The sequence below is a fragment of the Mesocricetus auratus genome, unplaced genomic scaffold, assembly GCF_017639785.1.
Source record: "Mesocricetus auratus isolate SY011 unplaced genomic scaffold, BCM_Maur_2.0 Super-Scaffold_100021, whole genome shotgun sequence".
Lineage (NCBI taxonomy): Eukaryota > Metazoa > Chordata > Mammalia > Rodentia > Cricetidae > Mesocricetus > Mesocricetus auratus.
This window is the reverse complement of record NW_024429202.1, coordinates 32,526,174-32,546,878: the sequence shown is the minus strand read 5'-3', so window position 1 is coordinate 32,546,878 and position 20,705 is coordinate 32,526,174. Positions and strand designations below refer to the sequence as shown.

The window sequence follows — 20,705 nt, the reverse complement described above, 5'->3', positions numbered from 1 at the left end:
AAGCTTGGAGTGACAGCTAAGTGACTTCCAGGAGCATCATGCTAGCTATGGTTAGTTATCTAACTACAGTGGGAATGTGAAGGAAATTCAGATACCATCTATACCACCTGGGGACCAAAGCCTGGTCGACACTGGACAAGCATAGAAATCATGCTTCTGTCCTTGCTGGCCTTCCCCAAACTTCTCCACTTGGCATCTCAGACTGCCAAGCCTCCCATCCCAGACATGGACCAAACATCCGTGCCACCTGATCTGTCATCTTGACCACCTACTGTATTCCACTGGCATGGAGGCCCAGGGTTGTAGGTACCCCATGCTCAGGGGAGCATATGGGTGTTCAGGAGTCATGAAACAAACAGAGGTACTAAAGAATCTGGTCTCATTAAAAGCATCCAAAACGAAACCAAAATCAACAAGGACAAGAACAAGGTCACCCAGAATAAAAGAGCAACAAGCTGCAGGGGTAGACAACCCAAAGACGATGTACCTGTGAGCCACCAAACACCAACAGCTCTTGCCAGGAAGTTTTGGGCCCTATGGCAGCATTCCATTTGCTTAATGTGCTGTGTCAGCATCCCATTTGCCTGATGTGCAGTTGCAGGGCGTGTGCCTCAGCAGCTGGACTGAGGAAGATGGCGGATACCTTCTAGGTGGCATATGGTATCTTACTTTCTTCCAGAACTTGGTCTTGGCACACTGCGACTTCTCTGTAAAGTCCCCATCCCACCGGATGGCCCCGTGCTTCTGGCGGATGTACTGAATGGACTCGGGCATGCCTCTATAGTCCTTGATTTTCTCCAGCTCAATCAGAATGACCTTCATGCCATCCTGGATGAGGGCGTTGTAGACAGCGATCTGTTCTTCTGACATGTGCTTGAGAAAGCCAAAGCTGGGTGACTCTGGTACCACCAGGACAATCAGTCTCCTACACAGCTTAATGTTTTCATCAATGACGTTGGCCACCGCTGAAAGGGAGAAGGAAGATTCAGAAGATCGAGCATGAGGACAGCAAGGCTGTTAACACTGCCAGAAATGGGGGAAATGGGCACAGGGAAAGGAAAGGGACTTTCAAGTAGACAAGACTGAGGCACAGGTGGGCTAGCATTCATTACCGACTGTTCTGTGCAGGGTTTATGCTCCAGTCCTCTGAATCATCATTGTTTCATTTGGTGGTTGCAGTATGTTCTGTTATCTATTGTTGTGTCTCTTTCCCCAAGACTGTCTTGTTGTCCTACAGTAGCAGGCAGTCTCGTGTATGCTGTATGATATGCATGTTTTAAAACCGATTTTTAAAGAGCAGGAAACCTTTCTTTGTGTTCTTTATAGTTATTTAAATGATCAGGGTTAATATAATTAATTTTGAAGCCAAATAGCACACCATGATGGTTTCTTGGGAAGGGGAGGGACGATCCCACTGAATATTAACTCTACACAGTCTGTTTGGCCTGAGTTGACTCCTGTGAGGTGCAAGAAGGCAGTGCTGACTCTAAGGACAGGTTCTTTTTCAGTTTGCTTATTTTTGTATTTCTACTGTATAAACTGTCCAGTATCTAGAGATAGCCAATACATATTCTTTAAATAACATTAAAAAGTATGTTTCCAAGTAAGAAGAAAGGGGTGCTTATTTTAGTACTCAACTACTTTGCTGTGTGGCCTTCCAAGACAGAGAACAAAGAGGACAAGGAGGGGATTTTGTGTAGGATGGGCCCTGTAGTGGCGTTTACCCAGGCCAGTCTCCCAGATAAACCAGGGAGGCATTATCATCTGTTTCATCCGAGCCAACCCTGGTGTTCATAAACTGCCCTAAACCACATGCCTAGAACACACCTAGGATACAGAAGTAAACAAACAAACAAACAAAATACCCTATCCATCTTATTTAGATCGAGGATGCTGTAGTTTTAGTATGAAATGTCTCCCGTGGGCTCTTCCATATGAACACTGGTCCTTACCTGGTGGCATTGTTTGGTATAATCATGGACACTTGAGGATGTGGACCCTTCATGGAGGAAATAAGTTATTGGGAGTGGGCTTTGAGGCTTTAGCCTGGCCCCATGTCCTGTTCTTTCTGTCTCTGTTTCCCATGCAAGTATGAAACATGATCCTCTGCTTCCCGACTGCCAGGCCAGCATCTCACTCCAGCTGCCATGCCCTCCCCACCATGAGGGACTGCAAACCCTTTTACCCCTTTTACTTGCGTTTGGTGGGTGTTTCAACACAGCAATCAAAAAGTCTCTTACACAGGGGAAGAGATGGTATAAATTATCGTTTATAAAAATCTGTTGTGGAATGTTATTTTAACTAGGTGAAGATATGTTACATCGTTTATGCTGTAGGATATTACTATAACTGTGCAAAGGTGTGCAACATTTGTTTCTGCTGCCTTTGTTAATGATGTAAACAGGTGTTACATTTGTTTCTGCTATATTTGCTTAAATATGTAAAGATATGTATCATTTGTTTCACCTTGCCTGCCTAAGGCACTTGATTGGTCTAATACAAAGCTGAAGGCCCAATAGCTAGGCAGGAGAGAGATAGGAGGTGATGGAGGGCAAGAAGAATAAATAGGAAAGCAAAGAAAAGTAGAAGAGATTGCAGGAGAAAGAGAGGGACAGACCTGGGGCTAGAAGCCAGGCAGCTGACAGTCAGACATGAACATAGCAGGAAAGTAAGACATACAGAAGGAAAGGAAGGAAGGAAAGAAGGAAGGAAGGGAGGGAGAGAGGGAGGGAGGGTGGGTGGGAGGGAAGAAAAAAAAGCCCTGAGGCAAAATGTAGATGAAGAGAAACAGGTTAAATTATAAGAACTAGTGTGACAAGCATAAGATAAAGCCGAGCATTCATAACTAATAAGAGGTCTCCATGTCATGATTTGGGAGCTGGTTCGTGGCTCAAAATAAACAGCCTGGTACAAAAATCAACTTTGAACATCATGGTATTTGCAGGTTCAAACTAATGAGAAAACAGACCATAGTTTCAGTGACAGTAAAGTTAATGACCACTTGACTACTTCCAGATTTTTCGGTTTTGACCAAGACTGCTGCTTGTTCCCATGACTGAGTTAACTGCATCCCTAGGCTGAAGAGACTCCTATTACTGAACCAGGACTCCCTAACATTGTGTTGTAGCAATAAGCCTAATGAAGCAAAGGACTAACATGAATATGGGACTAGGAGGCTCTGTGCACAGACTTTTGACAGTTCTGTGTCTTCAGGAGATATTTGTAACATTAAATAGAGGTAGGGAGAGGAGGGGATGGGAGAAGACGGGAGAGGAGAGGTCTCCTTTTTTGTTATTGATTGAGATACGGTCTCTACATCCAACCCCAACTGGCTCTGTATTCACATTCATCCTGCCTCAGCCTCCCTAGTGCTAGGATTACAGGCATTGCTCTTTTTTTTTTCTTTTGTTGTCTGATGCCTCAGTTAAAAACATACCTTGTCCAGGGAATTCATCCCTGCCAAAAATAAACAACTTATATCCACACTGCTTCTCCAGCACCTCAGGCAGGGTCTTCCACACCATCGTGTCCATATCATGGCCCTGGCTTTCTCTTGGGCACTTGGGGTATAAGACATAGGCATCATACATCTTCTCATCTGAAAGGGAAAAGAGACAAGCTCACAGAAGGACTCCATCAGATCCCTCAAGGAAACAAAGTCAATCTTGGGTCACTCCTGTGATACACCTAACCCTGACTTCAGTGACCTCCATGTGCCCCGCTGGCTATCATGCTGCGATCTGGTGACTGACCCATGAGAGACATGTCTCATCCTCACTACCGGGGAACAAACTCTAGACCCAGCAGGTGCAACCATTTCTGCAGTTCCTAATTGCTTCTCAAGTCTCCCACTGCCTGTGGTGGAGCTGAAAAAATGTGACTTCAGCGTCTGGGATTCATTAATTGCAGATTTGGGCAATGGAGATCTGTACTAACCATGCCAAGCAAAAATGGCTTGAGTCCCTCCTAATCTAGCACACGGGAAAATTCATCATAGCTTGGTGCTCTGTGCACAGCAGGGAGCATCCTCCGTAGAAAATGCAGTTCCCAGGTTGGTACCCAAATCTATAACTCCCAAGCCCAGGCATAGCCTGTGGCATCTCTCCTCTCATGGCCTCTCATTCTCCTGCCACTGGATTTACTTAAAAAGCAAACGTAAGAAGCTACATTTGCCAGATGTTTTCTGCTTTGACAGAGTCCCAGTTCTCTTTTGAAACAAGGCATCTAAGGACACAAGTCCTCCTCGGTCTCCAACTCACTGCCCTTGGAACAAATGGAGAGGGATCTGGTGGCACGAAGTCTCATGTGTTTTGAAAACTCAGAACAAAGCAAGCCCCCAGTGTTTACGTCTTTGTTTCTAAGCTCGTTTTCTTTCCGTGCTGGAGACCAAACCCAGGGTGGCGCGTGTGCTTGACCGGTGAGTTAGCTGCATCAATAACCCTCAGACCAAGATCTGGAGCAAAAGCATTATTTACAGACTTGTTCTCCACATGCACTGGGCTTTCACCACCCATTTGAAATCCACATCTGCCTTTCTGTTCCAGCTGCCCCACCTTTTAAAGTCACTCTTATTTTATTTCATACATGGAGTGGGCATGTGGCCTGTGTTTGTGTACCACATGCCTGCAGTGCCCGAGGAGGCCAGAAGAGGGCAGCGGACCCCTGGAATTGAAGATTATCGACAGTTGTCCCCTGAAGTGTGGGTTCAGGGAGGGGATCAAACCAGGGCCTTCTGGAAGAGCAGCCACTGCTGTTACTCACTGAGTCATCTCTCCAGCCCTGAGTCCTCTGATGCTTGAAGAACAAGATCAGACAGTAACACCAGGTACTTCCTGCCTGTGAGAGACACACTTGAACCCTACCATCCTGAGAAGGAAGCTGAGGGAGGAAGGGCTCCGTGACTTCTCAAAGGTGCACACAATTTTCTAAGCCCAGGTTGCCCATTTCCTCTGATGTAGCCAAACAGAACTCTGAATCAGAAAACCCAGGACAGATTTCTCCATGCCTCCACCTATCCAGCTCCGTCAGCGTGTATTCTACAAGAAGACAAACACTTCTGGTTGATCGGGTTTTGTTCTGTTCTATTCTGTTTTGTTTGTTTTCAGAAATATGCTGTCTCCCCACAAAGAAGTGATGTGTAATTCCTTTAGAACTGGGTAGTTTTCCAAAGCTGTGTGTGATGAACCTGACACACACACACACACACACACACACACACACACACACACACACACACAAAACTCAGATCTAGGAAACACACGGAAACAAGGGTTTGGCCTATCTCCAAAAGGCCAGCATTATACTTCCAGGAAGCCCACGTCTGCCACCAAGAGGTATCCTTGTAGAAAGGCGCCATGGAAAAGGTGACCGCTAGTCATCCAGAAGAGATCTCAGACACCCCACTGTGGTCTTCTGCACAGCCCACAATGCACACAAGCATAACGGACGGCTGTTGTGCTCAGTGAAGTTCCAAAGTGACTTGTTTCCCAGCCATAATTACGTGAATAGCAGCGCAGGGCAAACAGCGATAGAGAACAGTAGTTGATGTGTTGGTTACCTCCCAGAATTTCTAGAATTTCTAGTGGCTGTTCTAAGGAGATTCCACTGTACTGGTTGCTGTTCCCAATACCCACCTCTCCCAAAAGTAAAGGTGGCAATGTATTTCTGTCCTAGCCAATCTCTTCTATTTTCTGAGGCCATTTCACCATTCATTCAATTCAAAGCATCTGCACATGCCTCTGTGGCTGTTTCTAAAGCTCAAACAAGGTCATCTTTATAGGCTGATTGTTGTGAAGGAATGCCTAACGTTTCTTCAGTTCTCTTCTCTCTCTCAGTTCGATGCTGGCAAGTGTTATGTCTGCCAAGCTCAGAGCAGTGGCAAAATCAAGCAGAGTTAACAGATGAAACTTGAATTTTAAAGCTATTCTATGTAAGGTCCTTTACTGAGTAGCCTAAGGACTGGTACATCTACCCCTAGCAGGCATAGAAGACACTAAAACACGTGATCGTGTTTACTTCAGGAATACTCAAAGCCGGGATTCCTTACATGGTGTTAGCTTCTGTAAATGGGGACTCTCCAGAGGAAGCCATCTTTGGAAATGAGCCCCAGAATGATCTATGCTCTTTCGAGAACCACAGGAACATTTGTGCAAAAAGCCAGAATTAATTGACTTGGCTTTAGGTACAAAAGCAAATTTACCTCTAGAGACCAAGACCTCTCCTCAACTCTGCAGGTTGCTTAGTTTATCTTTCTGGCCTCTGTTTCCCTGTGCACGTGCTGGGTTGGTTCTAAGCAATCTATTCCATGAGCACACTGCTCATTGGTCCAGATGGAACAAAACAGAACAGGCATACACATAGTTCTCAAGTGACCTGTCACTGACTGACCTTTCTAGTCTTGCAGATACCGGCACACCTAACAGGATAGTTCTAAAAGCAGCCATGACTGCATGGAAATGCAGAACTCCCCGACTTCCAAGTTCATGAACAGCTGTCATATTGTAACTCATAGGTGAATTACCTTTCTCTTGACAAAGCCTACCTAACCATGTTACAGTAAACTTTGGCAAGGACAATCTCTCTCTCTTCCACATTCATATGTACTATACTGCATGTGTTTCAGAAAATACTCTCAAGAGAGCCCAAGCTCTCAGTAGGATTCAGAATCAACCTCAGAGATTCCTCTCCTGCTCATTTTAGAGCCACTATTCAAAGTTCCCATTCAAGGTGGTTTAAAAAGAAAGAGATACGAGAATATTGACACACACACTTCAGAATTAAAACATAACAAAGAAAAACATGAGGCCCCCTGGTGGTCTGTCAGCTTCAATGTCCAAAACCACCACCCCCTGGCTGTGCAGAGTCTGGGCTGTGCTGTTCTCGGGGAGGGTGAGGTCCTGATGTGTCATCTGCTGGGTTCCCCTGTTCTGCTGAGGTGAGTCATTCTTCCTTCCGTCTCTTTCTGTCAAACTCAACCTTTCTAGCGGCCAGCTTCACCGTGCTATCTGTGCACCGTGCTATCTGTACACCGTAAGTCACAGCTGTAGTCACACTCCTGGGAGTTACAGTGAGTCAGAGACACAAACACCAAGGGGCCAAAGGGAAAGGGACTAGAGCTTCCAGAAAGACCACATGAAATAATGTCACGCTCTCTGAGTCAACCCAGGAGGTAGCAAGCCATTCCTATCTGTGTCAGAAGAAACAAGTGGTGTGTGGGGCTTAGCCCTCTCCTCACAGAGACTGCCAGGGGGACAGTCACGGGGGGGCGCAGTGTCAAGAGGGCTTCTGTCATAACCTTGCCTAGCCTGAAGATCTACAGGGCTTTGAACACCTCAAGTTGTATTGGGCTGACTAGGCAATGGCCATGGTCACATTGCATCGTCACCACTGGGGTACACCCCAGCCTCTGGGTTACCAACTTAGAACTCTGACATTTGGTTAAATACAGTCTGAATTACAGCATCTGTGTTTTATCAGACATGTAGACGATGGTTTGTGCGGTGGCTTTGATGCACGCTGCTTAGAATAAATAGCATTTTTCATGGACTCCCCACTCATGGATGTGTTCAGACCACTCTCTTGCTCCTGTTCAAGACAAATGTCTATCCTAGAAAGGCACGTCACTTGTGTAGATTATTTTACCTTTTTATTAATTTGTATAGGAAAATAAGGGACCTCAGAGAAAATTGGGATATTTTTAGGCCCTTACTAGATCACATTCATTCTGAGACAACAACAACAATAATGATAATAATTGCATTGTCTTTGGAACACACCTTTCTGTGTCAAAAAAAAAAGTGACAAGACACAGACACCACTAAGGGCACAGAGCAGAACACAGAAAGGCTGATTTTAGCCTCCAAAGGAGCAATGCAGGGAGGGCCTGTGCCTCTGGCTCCTGCTGAGTGCTTTCTTCAACCTCAGCTGGGTGACTCCTTCAGGAAGGCCAGAAACAGTTCCTTTCCTTTCCCTTTATTCCCCCTCCCTCTCCTCTCTTCCTCCCTCCCTCCCTCTCCTCTCTTCCTCCCTCCCTCCCTCTCTATGACACTCCTTCTGTGGCTGAAAGAAAGAAGAAAATACCTTTCTAGTCTCATCCAGAGATGTAAATTACTTCAGGGTCAGAGAGAGGAGATGGCCCCCTTTCTTAGTGTATATCCTGCTGAGCTTTGGGGGTGCCATGCATGTCATAACAGAAAGACTTGCAGACCCAGAAAATGGGACCCTTTCCTACACCCCCACACCGGCACATCAAGGACTACTGCCACCTACTGCTGCTGCCTAGTAGCTGTTTCCTGGCCACTACCCGCCTTCTAGCTTATTTGGCAAAGGAGGCCTATAATTGTAAAAACCATTTCTCTGAAGCACACGGAGTCCTGCGGAGACTCTGCATGCTAGATTTTCCAGCCAGGAAAAAGACTCGCTTATAACAACATGAGAAGAGTGTTTAAAGGGTGACTCGGATGAGTGGGCAGCACTTTGGAGACGTTTCGGTTTTCTCAAAGGCCACACATACTCACCATCTGGAGCCTGGGCATTGTGGAAGGCACTTCTATACCAAAGCTTAATGTCAATCTTAAAACTGTTGTAGATGCACAGGATAGATACAACCAAAAGCAGGAACGCCATAAGCCCTCCTACGAGGTAAGCCCGGAAGTCTGGAGCTACAAGTGACAGGGAAAAACCAAAGGCAGAAGGTTAGCTTTATCCTCCCTGTCAAAGCCAGGTAGGAACCGTGAGGACACTGCTTGAACACACCTCAAGGTTTCCTGGATAATTTCAATGGGGACTGTGGAGTTTGGGAACAAATGTGGTCTTTGAAAACCAGGAAGCCCTAAATAGGGACGCAGGAGCAACAAGACTCCAGACTCCAGTTGCATGGGGACTGTTTCAGAGCCTGTGGGCCAGGTGCCTTCTTGGGGTACAGTCTGACCACAACTAGAATGTCCCCCAGGGGTTCCCCTGGGATTCTGGGTTACAATATGCTCCTCCAGACCCTCAGAGCTGAGCAGAGGGACTTCTGGTAAAAATGGAGCTATTGGCCCTCTGCCCAGAGACCAGCTGTACCGGATCCACAAGATGAGCGGTGAGACAGGTCTCATGCAGCCCTTTCCAGGGCTCCTGAAGTCAGGGCTGGTGTCTGTCTGGTAGTTCCTGACACAGTACACAGTGCCTGCTCTGTGTACTGCAGAGAATTTCTGACAACAGGCAAGTGGGCAGACAGCTGGAGGAAGAACCAGTTACTCCAAAAGGGAAGTCCCAGTGGCTTCCAGAACAGCTCCGGAACACCAAGAAGAGGAAACATGCAGCACCCTACCTTGCCACAACCCAAACGGGTGCTGCCAGAGGAGGGCTGCCTGGGAATGAGGGAAGAGAATAAGGGAATCCACCTCCCCAGCCACTGCCTTCATTAGCCCAGTCAGATTGTCAACACAACCTAGAAGAGGGTTGGTGGGTCGGGGGCAGGGCCAGGGGGAGAGGGGGTGTGAAGAGGAGGCACCTTTGTTTGGGTCTTCCAGAACAAGCTCTTTCAGTTTATAAAATCTTCATGAAGGATCTGATCAAATCCTCCCTGGACCACACACACAGTTAACATCCGAGGCCTAAGACTTCCTGTATATTTTCAAATGTCTTTAGATGCAACAGCACACTCAAGCACAATGACAGAAAGCACACGAGGTACCACCCACACCCCAAATCAGTCTACTGAGTAAGCCCCAGTGGAGCTAGTGGAGACTGCGCCACACCCTGTTGCCCCATCTGGTCCTGCCCCTTCTTTAGAACCTTGCCATCTGCCTTCTAACTATGAGATGGAGTCTCCCCTCCTGCCCACCCTCTCCTTATCTTTGCCAGTTCTTATCACAGTTGTATGAGTAACCATCTCTCCCTTTGGGAGGATCTAGTCTGGGAGAGTCAAAGTCTATGACAGAGATCTTGGACTTGCAGACCATGATATGACTATCCCATGACTAAGCCGGCAAGACTTAATGAGATTCAAAGAGCTCTTGGCAATCAGAGAGCAGCCTGAACCTCTCCAGTTCACCATTCCTTGCACTGAGTAGTGTTGGAATGCTCTGCTCTGCAAATGTGCTCAAAGATGATGATGTTGAAATTGTCTCATTAAAGAAGAAGCTCAAATGAGTGAAAATAGAAAGAAGTAGAAATAAATCACCGCTAATATACCAGATTATTAAGAATGTGATTTAGCCAGGTGGTGGTGGCACACGCCTTTAATGCCAGCACTTGGGAGGCAGAGGCAGTCGGATCTCTGTGAGTTCAAAACCAGCCTGGTCTACAAGAGTTAGTTCTAGGACAGGCTCCAAAGCCACAGAGAAACCCTGCCTTGAACATTGAAAAACAAAAAAAAAAAGAAAGAAAGAAAGAAAGAAAGAAAGAAAGAAAGAAAGAAAGAAAGAAAGAATGTGATTCGTCTGGGCTGGAGAGATGGCTCAGTGGTTAAGAGCACTGGTTACTCTTTCAAAGGACCTGGGTTCAATTTCCAACAGCCACATGGCAGCTCACAACTCCCTGCAACTCCAGTTCCGGGAGATCTGATGCTCTCTTCTGACTCCCAAGGGCACTAGGAATATATATGTGACGCACACACATACATACACCCAAGCAAATAAAACAAAATATGAAAAAAAAGAGAATGATTTGTTATTTGAGTTCACGTAGCTGCTATAGCAGCCTTCTGATGAGATTAGAGTGGAGGGCAAGCGAGTAAAAGACACAGGAGGAAGGCAGGGACAGAGGGAGGGAGGGAGGGAGGGAGGGAGGGAGGGAGGGAGGGAGGGAGGGAGGGAGGGAGGGAGGGAGGGAGGGAGGGAGGGAAGGCAGGGACAGAGGGAGGGAGGGAGGGAAGGGAGGGAGGGAGGGAGAGAAGGAGGGAAGGGAGGGAGGGAGGAAAAAATTTCATAGGAAAGACAGCTTTCCCATGATCTTGCTTCAGATGAACCAATAAGAATCAAATCTGGAAGAATCTTCAGAAAAAAATGAGGAAGTAAAATGAAGAAGCTGCCACCAAACACACCAAGGAGTTTAGATTTAAGAGGGTGAGGTTCATAAGAACTCAAGGTGATCAGAACAAGGTAGACACAACCCACCAAAAAGCCACTGTGTGTGGGCTGTGGAGGGAGCACTTGGAGAAACCAAGAGAAGTTTAGAAAAGTTTCCTACATATCAGTCCAAACTAACTGAATAAATAATCCCTCCTACACCCACATGACTGGCAGGGATTAATTCCTTAGCTGGTAACATTAGCCCTACGAGCCTGGGCCTCAAAGTTCTTCTGAGTATAATGCTTCCAGGTAGTCAGTATGAATAAAGTCTATATTGACCATCTTGGGGCTAGGTAGCTAAACGGTCAAACTTATATGTTAAGTTAGATGGAAACTGAAACCATGTTAGGTGTCAGGGATTCCATAAGGTGTGTCAGGTCCTAGAGCGAGCCTTTCCCTTTTCTCTGGGGTCACACTCTCTGGCCTATCGAAGCCAAGGCTCTTTTACTGCTGGAAGCTATGGGGGTGTCTTCAGGTTCTTCTCTGTTCCTTGGCTGAGAAAACATACTCTCACTGGATTATTAAAATCGGCTCCTTCATCAAAATAGGGGGCCTTTGGAAGGGGATTCTTTGCTGGTCTGACTGCACTCTGCAGGTCAGACAACAGAAATGGATGAAAAGTAACTGGGAAGAGGTGGGCCACCAAGGCCAAGAATGCCAAGCCGAGAGTATCTGTTCTATCTCAGGGGGAGACAAGTGCATTAATATCCCGTCCGGGGATGCTGGGGATTCCGACATCCTTGGAGAAATAACTTATACTAGACCAAAGAAAGTTCTCCAAGCAAAGACATCATTTGGAAAACTGATATAATCATGCAAATAGCATGTAATAGCCCAGGCCATTATAGTAATCCAATGTCTTAGATCGCACTGAATGTCAGGCTCCATGTTGCTTTGCAAAGTTGATCAACTCTGACTCTCTCATACTCTACTCTGAGGGGCGTGAGAATGAACGGGCACAGTCGCCATGTGGAATGATGTGGTATTTTATAGTAAAGCTGATGACAGAGGTTCAATTAGCAATTCTGCTCTCAAAAATATATCATAAGGAATGCTTCCACATGGGGACCAGGGTACACAGACAGGAACTTCCATAGTGTCATTACATGGTAACTGTCCTAATCTGGAAACAGCCCAAATAACCACTTATTTTTCATGTAATTGATGAAAGGTGACCTGGCTGTGGAGTAGAATGGGTTTCTAGAATTCAGATGAAAAAGGAGCTACTTGCTACATTATCAGTGAACCAACACATGCCAGGTATCTAAGAAAAGAAGAAATAATACCATCTCATACTCTTAATATACAAACCCTAAAATGGCAAAAATAAACTATTTTTAGAAAGATTACCAAATATCACAAAGCAGAGAAATGACTTTCCTAAAAGTAAGAGGTGTCCAGGTCAAAGTAGGAAAGACATGTTTTATCCAGAAATAGCACGTGGGCCTTTCTGTCTCACAATGTTTATCTGTTGTCCCTAATGAAGATATGGTAGCTTCACTTGTATTTAATTGCAATATAACTGTTATGTGGTATGCACATTTTCTGTGTGCATTATATTTGCCAATAAAACAGAAAAGTCCAATTTGTTCTCAGGACCTTTTCTCCACAATAGTGTGGAAGGTGCTCTCATGATTCTCAACTCACAGACAAGTGAACTCAGATACCAGGTGGCCATGCATCTGCGCAATGCTAAGGCCAGGACTTAAACGAGGAAGCTTTAATGGTCAAGTCCTAGGTGTGCAGCACCCCACCATCTAGCTAATTAGTAGAATGGACAAGCCTGGTAGAAGTAGCAGACAGACCTAAGGGAGACTATAAATCTGGCAAGTTAGTCAGTCATTGTCATGAGATATGACATCAGACTTTGGATATAAAGTATATGAAAAATATTTAGCAAAGGTAGGAAAACAAGGTGTAAGAGATTAAATAGATTTGGAATTGTTTTGCCATTGTATCTGCAGACTAGTATATAGCAGGAAAGGTAAAGCTGCCATGAAGGAAGAGAGAACGCAGTTGGATATGTGGAATGTGTTTGCATCTGCCTTAGGGTAATAACTGAAGCCATGGAGAACAGAAGGCTGCAGGAGTAGAGGATTCAGGACTCAAAGGAGAGCTGCTAGGGCCTCGAGAGCCTCCAAATGGAATGACAGGTACAGAAGATCAAGAGGCAGGAAAGGTGATCAAAAATGACTCTCCTTGAAAGCCAGTGCAGGATAAGGAGCTAGTGGACACATATGAGCCCACTGTTCCTTCCATCCAACCAAGCTGTGCAGGTCCCCAAGAGTCCAAGACAAAGAAGCAGGTGCTGCATGGCCACTCACAGTTAGCATAACTAGGGACAGAGTGAGCCTAACCCCAGGTCATCAAAGTGAGGGGGGAAAGCATGTCCATTCAGAACTGTATACTGCCTTAGACATGTTCCTACTTGTATCTACTCTAAGGGAAGTGATGTACATCCCCTAAGATCAGAATTCAACAGTGACAAAGCCACACTGGTCAAGTTCTAGAGAAAACTGTCCATTGGGCTTTACCTTGATGCATGTGATTAACTGATATTTTGTTTGTTTGCTTGTCTGTTTGTAGAAACAGGGTTTCTGTGAGTATCCATGAATGTCCTGGAACTTACTCTGCAGACAAAGCTGACCTCAAACTCAGAAATCCACCTGCATCTGCCTCCCGAGTGCTGGAATTAGAGGCGTGTACCACCACTGCCCACTTTGTGATTGTGGTTAATTGATTATCAATGTATTCTCATGAATTCAAGCCCTCTCTTATGGCTATAGCTCTACACACACACACACACACACACACACACACACACACACACACACAGAGCATTTCACAAGGTCTCTGGTAACTCCCTTAGGCATGTTCTGAGTTTCCAGTTACTCTCAAGGTCTGCTTTTACCCTGCCCTCTGCTGTGTGGCTTTCCATCAAAATGACAGGAAAGCAGGAGGCAGGCAGACCAGTTAGGAATTAGGGAGTGAGCAAGAGCAAGAGACAGATCAGAGGGGGTCACGAGGGACAGCACACAATCTCAGCACAGTCTATCCATGTGTAAGGATGACAAAAGTGAAAGAAAAAAATTTAAAAGAGCTCTTTAGTCACTAAAAATGATCAAGAAAAAAAAAGTCCTGTGCATTTGAAAGTCCTTGTGTTCAGACATCAGATGTATAGACAATGTCACAAAGTTACAGGTTAAAAACATTAAATACAAGCATTCTATTTGTACAGCAAATTATGTTTGACAGACTAAAAGTTGAAAGTCACAAATAAATGATTATGAGCATTGAGCAATTTGGTTAAAAAAGGAAAACTCTATTTTCTGGAATTTTGAGGCATAAAATCTCAATGTCTATAAAGATGACCCAGGCAAAAATACTCTGATAGAATTTCAGCTTTATCCCAAGGCATCCATCAGACACGGCACCATCTTTCACTAAATGGTACTCCTGAGTTCTCCATTTTGTGCCTCCTGTTGCCACCTACTGAATGTATGACACAGCCTTCCCTGGCCATCACTTCCAATGATCTGCTGGACATTACCTGGGAGCTTCAACATGATGTAGGCTGTAGACACTCCAGCATGGCACATGAAAGGAAGGCCATAGTCTTCCATCTTCACTTCTAAGAATGTGATGTTCACGGTGTAAAAAATGTGATCTTTGAAGGAAACATTGGTTCTGGAAAGAAAGAGTCAGCCATTAACATGTAAGCCAGGTTTATGCAACATAAAGTGTAGCCTATCTTCTAGAAATAGTGTGTGGGCTTTTTGTTTTGTTTTGTTGTTTTGTTTTTCCTAGAGAACTCCCTGGGCCATATTTTACTCTTGAGATACTTACTAGGGTTACTTAATATATGGATATTCTATAGTCATGAGTTTTCATTTTCATCTGGAGAGTCATTAAAAAATGTGGCTCTGCTGACTACTGTCCCAGGCACAGCCCTAATTGTCATGCCCCCCACCAGATTATATAATAATGTATGCACACAGCAGGGTTCACCACGATCATTAGTCCTGATTCCATTTATATCACAAATCACAGCACCAGAAGTTGAGTTTGAACACCATTGCCTGTGCACCGTCTCCCACAAGAAATCCTGCACTGGTCTTCACTGTGCTAACTCCACATTGAAGGCCAGCAGCTCATAATGTAACTGAATGGGATAGGCTGGGTCTGAGTGACAGTTGGCACATACAGATGTTGTTTCTCTAAGGTACAGCTCGTGTTTCTCTGACACTGATTTGGTGGAAAACATAAGCATCTTGCATTTGTCAGAGCTAGATGCCCAGCTGCACACAGCACATAATCATTATTAGAAGACAAAGTCAAGAGCAGAAATGAAAAGGCCAGTGGCACTGTCTATCAAAAGCAAGGATAGCAGCATATTGATGTCTATGGAGTAACCATTGCTTGCTTTCAGAGAAGTCCCCATGTCAGCACCTACTCAATTCCTTCCCGGATGCGCTTGGAATCGTTGTAGTAGTCATCCACCAGGGTTCCGTTGATTCTCCAGCAACGCAGGTTTGTATTCTCCTTGGTGTCCGTTATATTGCAGTCCACAATAAGGGTGGAGCCTGAAGCAATAAGATTTATAAACACTGAAAGTGCTACAGATTCCCAAGCTGTCACCCTGGTTGGTAATCTAGTTAACAAATAAACCTTGCTTTTGAGCCTGGAATGTATTAATTGCCACAAACATCCCCCAGGTTGGTGTCCATGTGCTTGATCCTCTTTCTGCATATAAGGCAGGATGGCAAGAAGCCTTCCAGCCCGTGTTGTGAAGAGATCTGCACACACTCCCCAACAGCGACATCTCTGAAGAGAGTCTCCCACAATGTGAGACATAAGCACTACTCCACCTATTCCTACTGATGTTAGCAAAGTCCTTTCCAGTCTACAGAGTGCTTCCTAGTCATCCTCCAACCCCCAAGACTGTGCATCTTTGAAATAATTCAGCAAAGAAAAGTGGGCAGCATTCCTCTAGGGACAAATGAAAATCTTAAATTCAGACAGACTGAGTGGCTTGCTCTAGGTGACACATGCATTGTAGGAAGACACGAGACACAAGCTCTAGTTTCCTCTTCTCACTGGATATCCCTACTTTAACAGATGTGGCCCCTGTTCCTATTCCCTTACCCTGTGTCCACACACAACCAAATCATATTTAGTAAATCTATATTTCAATTTATCTTGTTCTTCAGTCCAATATGGCCTACTTTACTTTTCAAAGGGTGTTCTTCATTCTATGTGGTATTTTACATTTTATTGTATAATGCAAACAATAATAAACAACACGGAGTACAGTGCATTAAAATAAACTTCTGTATCACCTTCTCTCCATGAAGAAAACAGTGTAGTTCCCAAACTCCAAAGTTTCCCACATTCCTTCATTTTTATTGCACCGATTGCGTATTTATCACCAGATCTGGCTTCTGTTGCTTAACATGTACTTTGGGGGCTTATCTGTGCTATTGCATGTGTTATAAAGTGGGATATACTTCTGTCTATTTATTTCTTCTAAAATCACTATGTATTCATTCCTGCTTTATGTGTTTCTGATATTTCCTAGGTGAGTCTTCTAGGAACTTTCCTGTGTATGTTTCCTGAGGCACACATGAACCCATTTCATATAAATGCATATGATCCATGTATATAATAGGAACATATAGCTTCTTCAACATTAGCATTGACAGCATATAATACTCAACTTCACAAGGTTGTGATGGACTGTTTCCTAGAGGGTTGATTCAAACTGTATCTCTACCAGCGCTGTATAAGCTTCTTGGTGCTTCATATACTCAATGATACTAATGGTCAGACCATTTTATTATAGATGCTCATGCTCTGAATCTAATTTGTATTTCCTTACACTGCACATGAACAAACAGCCACCTTCTATTTTATTGGTCATGTGGACGGTACTGATTGAACATTGTTCATTTTCCCTCCTCTACAGATGGTGCTGTTAAATACATTGCTTCAATCTTTGGGTTCTCACTTGTCTAATAAACCTGCCAAAGATTCAGTATATCAGAATTTCCCATTATATGGACACAAGTGTTCTGGACTGGAGAGATGGCTCAGCGGTTAAGAGCACTGACTGTTCTTCCAGCAGTCCTGAGTTCAATTCCCGGCAACCACATGGTGGCTCACTCACAAGTGTTCTGCCTTGCTGTATTATTCCTATATTTCTAAGACTTTTAGCCTTACTGGAAAGTGGTGATGCATGCCTTTAATTGCAGTATGTGGGAGGCAGAGGAAAGAAAAGAGTTGGAGACCAGCCTGGTCTACAGAGTGAGTTCCAGGACAACCAGGACTGTTACACAAAGAAATCTTGTCTTTAAAAAAAAAAAAAGGACTTTTAGCCTTATGTATTTGATTCATGGTGACATAAAAACTGTATTTTTCTAGGCCTAGTGGAGCAGTAACTGAAGCTAAATCAGGAAATTAGAAATTCAAGAACTGCCTGGAATAGAGAGTAAGTTAAATTTAATTAAACCCTATCTCAAAATAAGAAATAAAAAGACTTTGGAATATAACCCAATGGTTATATTGCTCTTCCAGTATGTGTGTGTGTGTGTGTGTGTGTGTGTGTGTGTGTGTGTGTGTGTGTGTGTGAAGCCCTAGGCTCAATCACCAGTATCAACAACAACAAAAAACTACTTTGAAAAGCTTTGCAGTTTTAATTTGAATAAAGTGACTCAATTGGTTATTTAACATTTTGGATCTTGAAAGATCCTGATTTTTATGATAATTTTTTCAAATGATACTTTGCCAGTGCAGTTATTTTTAATCTTTTGGATCATGTACTTTTACATGTCTTTTTTTTTAAAGCATACTATTGGACAGATAAAAACCTAAATGAAGTATGATTTTGGCTGAATCTGAAGAGCTTCCTTTTAATAAAGACTTGGTTTAATTGCTTTTTCCCCCCAGACAGTGCTCACTCTGTTTATTTTATTGGTAACACCTCTACATAAGAAAAAGTGAGCCCCTTTTCTGGGACATTGGGACATTGATTTTTGGTCTTTTACTGTGTGAATGATGGATATACTATAGTCATTTCCCTTATTTCTTGAATGCATATTCTTGTATGAGATAAAATAATACAGAATTCCTGATCCAGGTTATTTAATAGCAGTAGTTTTACATTTATGTAATTGTGTTTATGCTGTCATTGCTTTTGCACAAACAAAGTCACAGAAGTCACCAAGACTCGCAGTATTCAGTGCCAGTACATCGACACCATAGTACCCCAAGTTGAGGTTCTTGGTTTTCACTTTGATACATGTCCTGTTGAGCCCAGGCACACCAAGAGTTGGAAATTAGACATGTGCTGGGTTGTCTCCACCTTGAACATTCAATGCATCCACTAAAACAAGTGGATGGAATGAACTCTACCCATAGTAACCAGGAGGGTTCCAGCACCTTTACTTACCGAGTTGAACTTCGATGGAGTTGTTTTTTGGATACGTGATATTAGGAATCCTTCCTCCAGACACAACTTCCTCTGATAAGAAATCACACCCATTAGAACTGCAAAAAAATTACACACTCCCCCCCAGAAACCTAATGTAATGGCATGAAGTGCAGCGAGAGAAAAGCTTCATAAACACTGGTCAAGAAAACTCAAAACTCAAAAGTATGACATTTAGGACGACCATAGTATTGCTGCATTCCGTAAGCCCTTCACTTCATGAAGTGGATATCAGTGAAAATCACCATCAGCTAGTCAATGATCTAATCTACTAAGTCACACACATATCAAATCTGGAGGTCATCCTAGTCAACAGCTTTCTCAACACCCCCTTCAAATTCTTCACCACACAGCCCAACACGTTACCTCCTAACTTCTCAAAGTCATGGACTCTGTCTTCACTTCACGACCATCTCTTTTCTATTCTCTACTCTTTTTAGACCAGCTTACCCACTCACATCTTTAATTGCCATTTAAAGTCCAATGCCCAGAAAGTCTTAACTCTAGGATTCCCTGTGAGTTCCAGACCCACAGAGGTTATGACCTATTCTATTTTTTCTCTTGCATGCCTCATGCTCAACTTGCCAAAGACCAAATCTCTCCTACACATATTTTCTTCTTGAGTTGTCTTGTTGATTAATGTCACCGTCCACCCAGCAGCGTATGCCCAAAGGCCCAGAATTTATGACTCCTTCCTTCCTCTCTATACAAATAGCTCTAAGAGGTGCATTTTCCCCCTTTGGAGACACAGTGCATGTGTCTACACCTCTCCATCATCCATGTTACCATGGTGACTGTGCATGCATGATGTCTCACATGTACTTTGGCGTCTGCTTCCTAACCACTGTCCTGTTCCTGGAGGCAGCATCAGCACAGTGGCCAGTCAACTTCTTTATAAATGAAAAAGCACCACCCAAGCTGTTCTCATGGAATCAACACCACTGGCTGCTTACCATTGTTCTGAGAATCTATGCTGCCCCATTTGGAATTCGAGTTTCACCAACCCCTCACTCCTGATTGATTCTCTAACCACATCACCTGTCATAATCTCATCAACCCAGTTCAACTTGCCTGTTTTCCATCTCTCATACACAACATGGCTCCTCTTGTTCTGGTGCCTGCACAGCTTTTTAGTCTTCTATCTGTAAAGACCTTGGTCATGCTATCAACCTATGAGCTGTTTCCTGCCTATCAGCATGCATGCATGGCCCCTGTAATGACACATCTCATACTGGATTATCATCTGTTTCTGCCTCCACTGCCTCTCAGGCTTCAAACTTTATCATAGCAGTACCCAGATGTTTCTTTCCCTCATCATCATTTTCTCAATGGCTAGCATAGGGCCTGGCATCTCTTATGCCCTCAGTGAAGAGTTACTGAATGAATAATCACTGCACCCAAGCAGAGACTGTCAACACTCTTCTGGATGTCACGGTGTTATTCTAGGTGGTCTCAGGACTCAAGGCTTGCTTCAACCGCTCCTGCTTCTAACCATCCTGGGGCCAGCTTCTCCCATTACATAGCAGCCTCTTAACACTGCACTCACATCCTTCAGTCTGATGAAGGCCACAGATGGGTGGCCACTTGAACTTATTCCCAACTTGAACTCAGCTCCCAACTCTCCTCTTCCCTGACACACTTATGTTGTAAGGAAATTTTCTATGGATCCAACAAGAAACACAATGTCTGGTACTGTGGCACTTGCCTTATCTGTGGCCCTTCTCATTTTCCTTTATGATTTAAAGATCCATTCATCTATCAGAATCCCACAGAGAACTCATTTCCTCTTGGAAGTCTGTCCAGTTTGTTTGTTGGCCACTTTTCTAATTCCTTCTGATTGTTTTTGTTCCTTTAGAACATGAGTTATAATTGCAATTTTTGCACAGGATGCCCAAATAATCCACTTGTAGCTCTCAGCTCACTACCCATGAATCTGAGGCCTCCCAATAGAAGAATTACATGTTCAATTTTTTAATTACAAGGTTTAAACATAGTTCTAAGCATATAACAGACTGTGGATAAATATTGATTCTCCTAATGTGGCTCGAGGACTCTTAGACCCAGTAACTTCCTAGAAGTTTAGCCCTTTAAGAAATTTCCTCAGCTGCTCATGTAACACTAAATGCAGCATTGTGGCTGTCAGTTATTCAATGAATGGATCT

The 20,705-nt window shown here is 44.1% G+C and overlaps 1 protein-coding gene across 2 annotated transcripts in view; it reads right to left on the bottom strand.

The window, feature by feature from the left end:
• Positions 1-362: 362 nt before the first annotated feature.
• The window catches only part of Il1rl2 (interleukin 1 receptor like 2), a 35,124-nt gene continuing 14,781 nt past the window's right edge, over positions 363-20,705 (bottom strand). For both annotated transcript variants that reach the window (XM_040729498.1, XM_040729499.1), the window contains exons 6-11: positions 18,505-18,576; positions 15,511-15,640; positions 14,608-14,744; positions 8,517-8,660; positions 3,437-3,598; positions 363-965 (exon numbers count right to left, since the gene is read on the bottom strand). In XM_040729498.1, the coding sequence (XP_040585432.1) occupies positions 556-965; positions 3,437-3,598; positions 8,517-8,660; positions 14,608-14,744; positions 15,511-15,640; positions 18,505-18,576 (1,055 nt within the window). In that variant the 3' untranslated portion in view covers positions 363-555. The remainder of the gene's footprint in view (positions 966-3,436; positions 3,599-8,516; positions 8,661-14,607; positions 14,745-15,510; positions 15,641-18,504; positions 18,577-20,705) is intronic.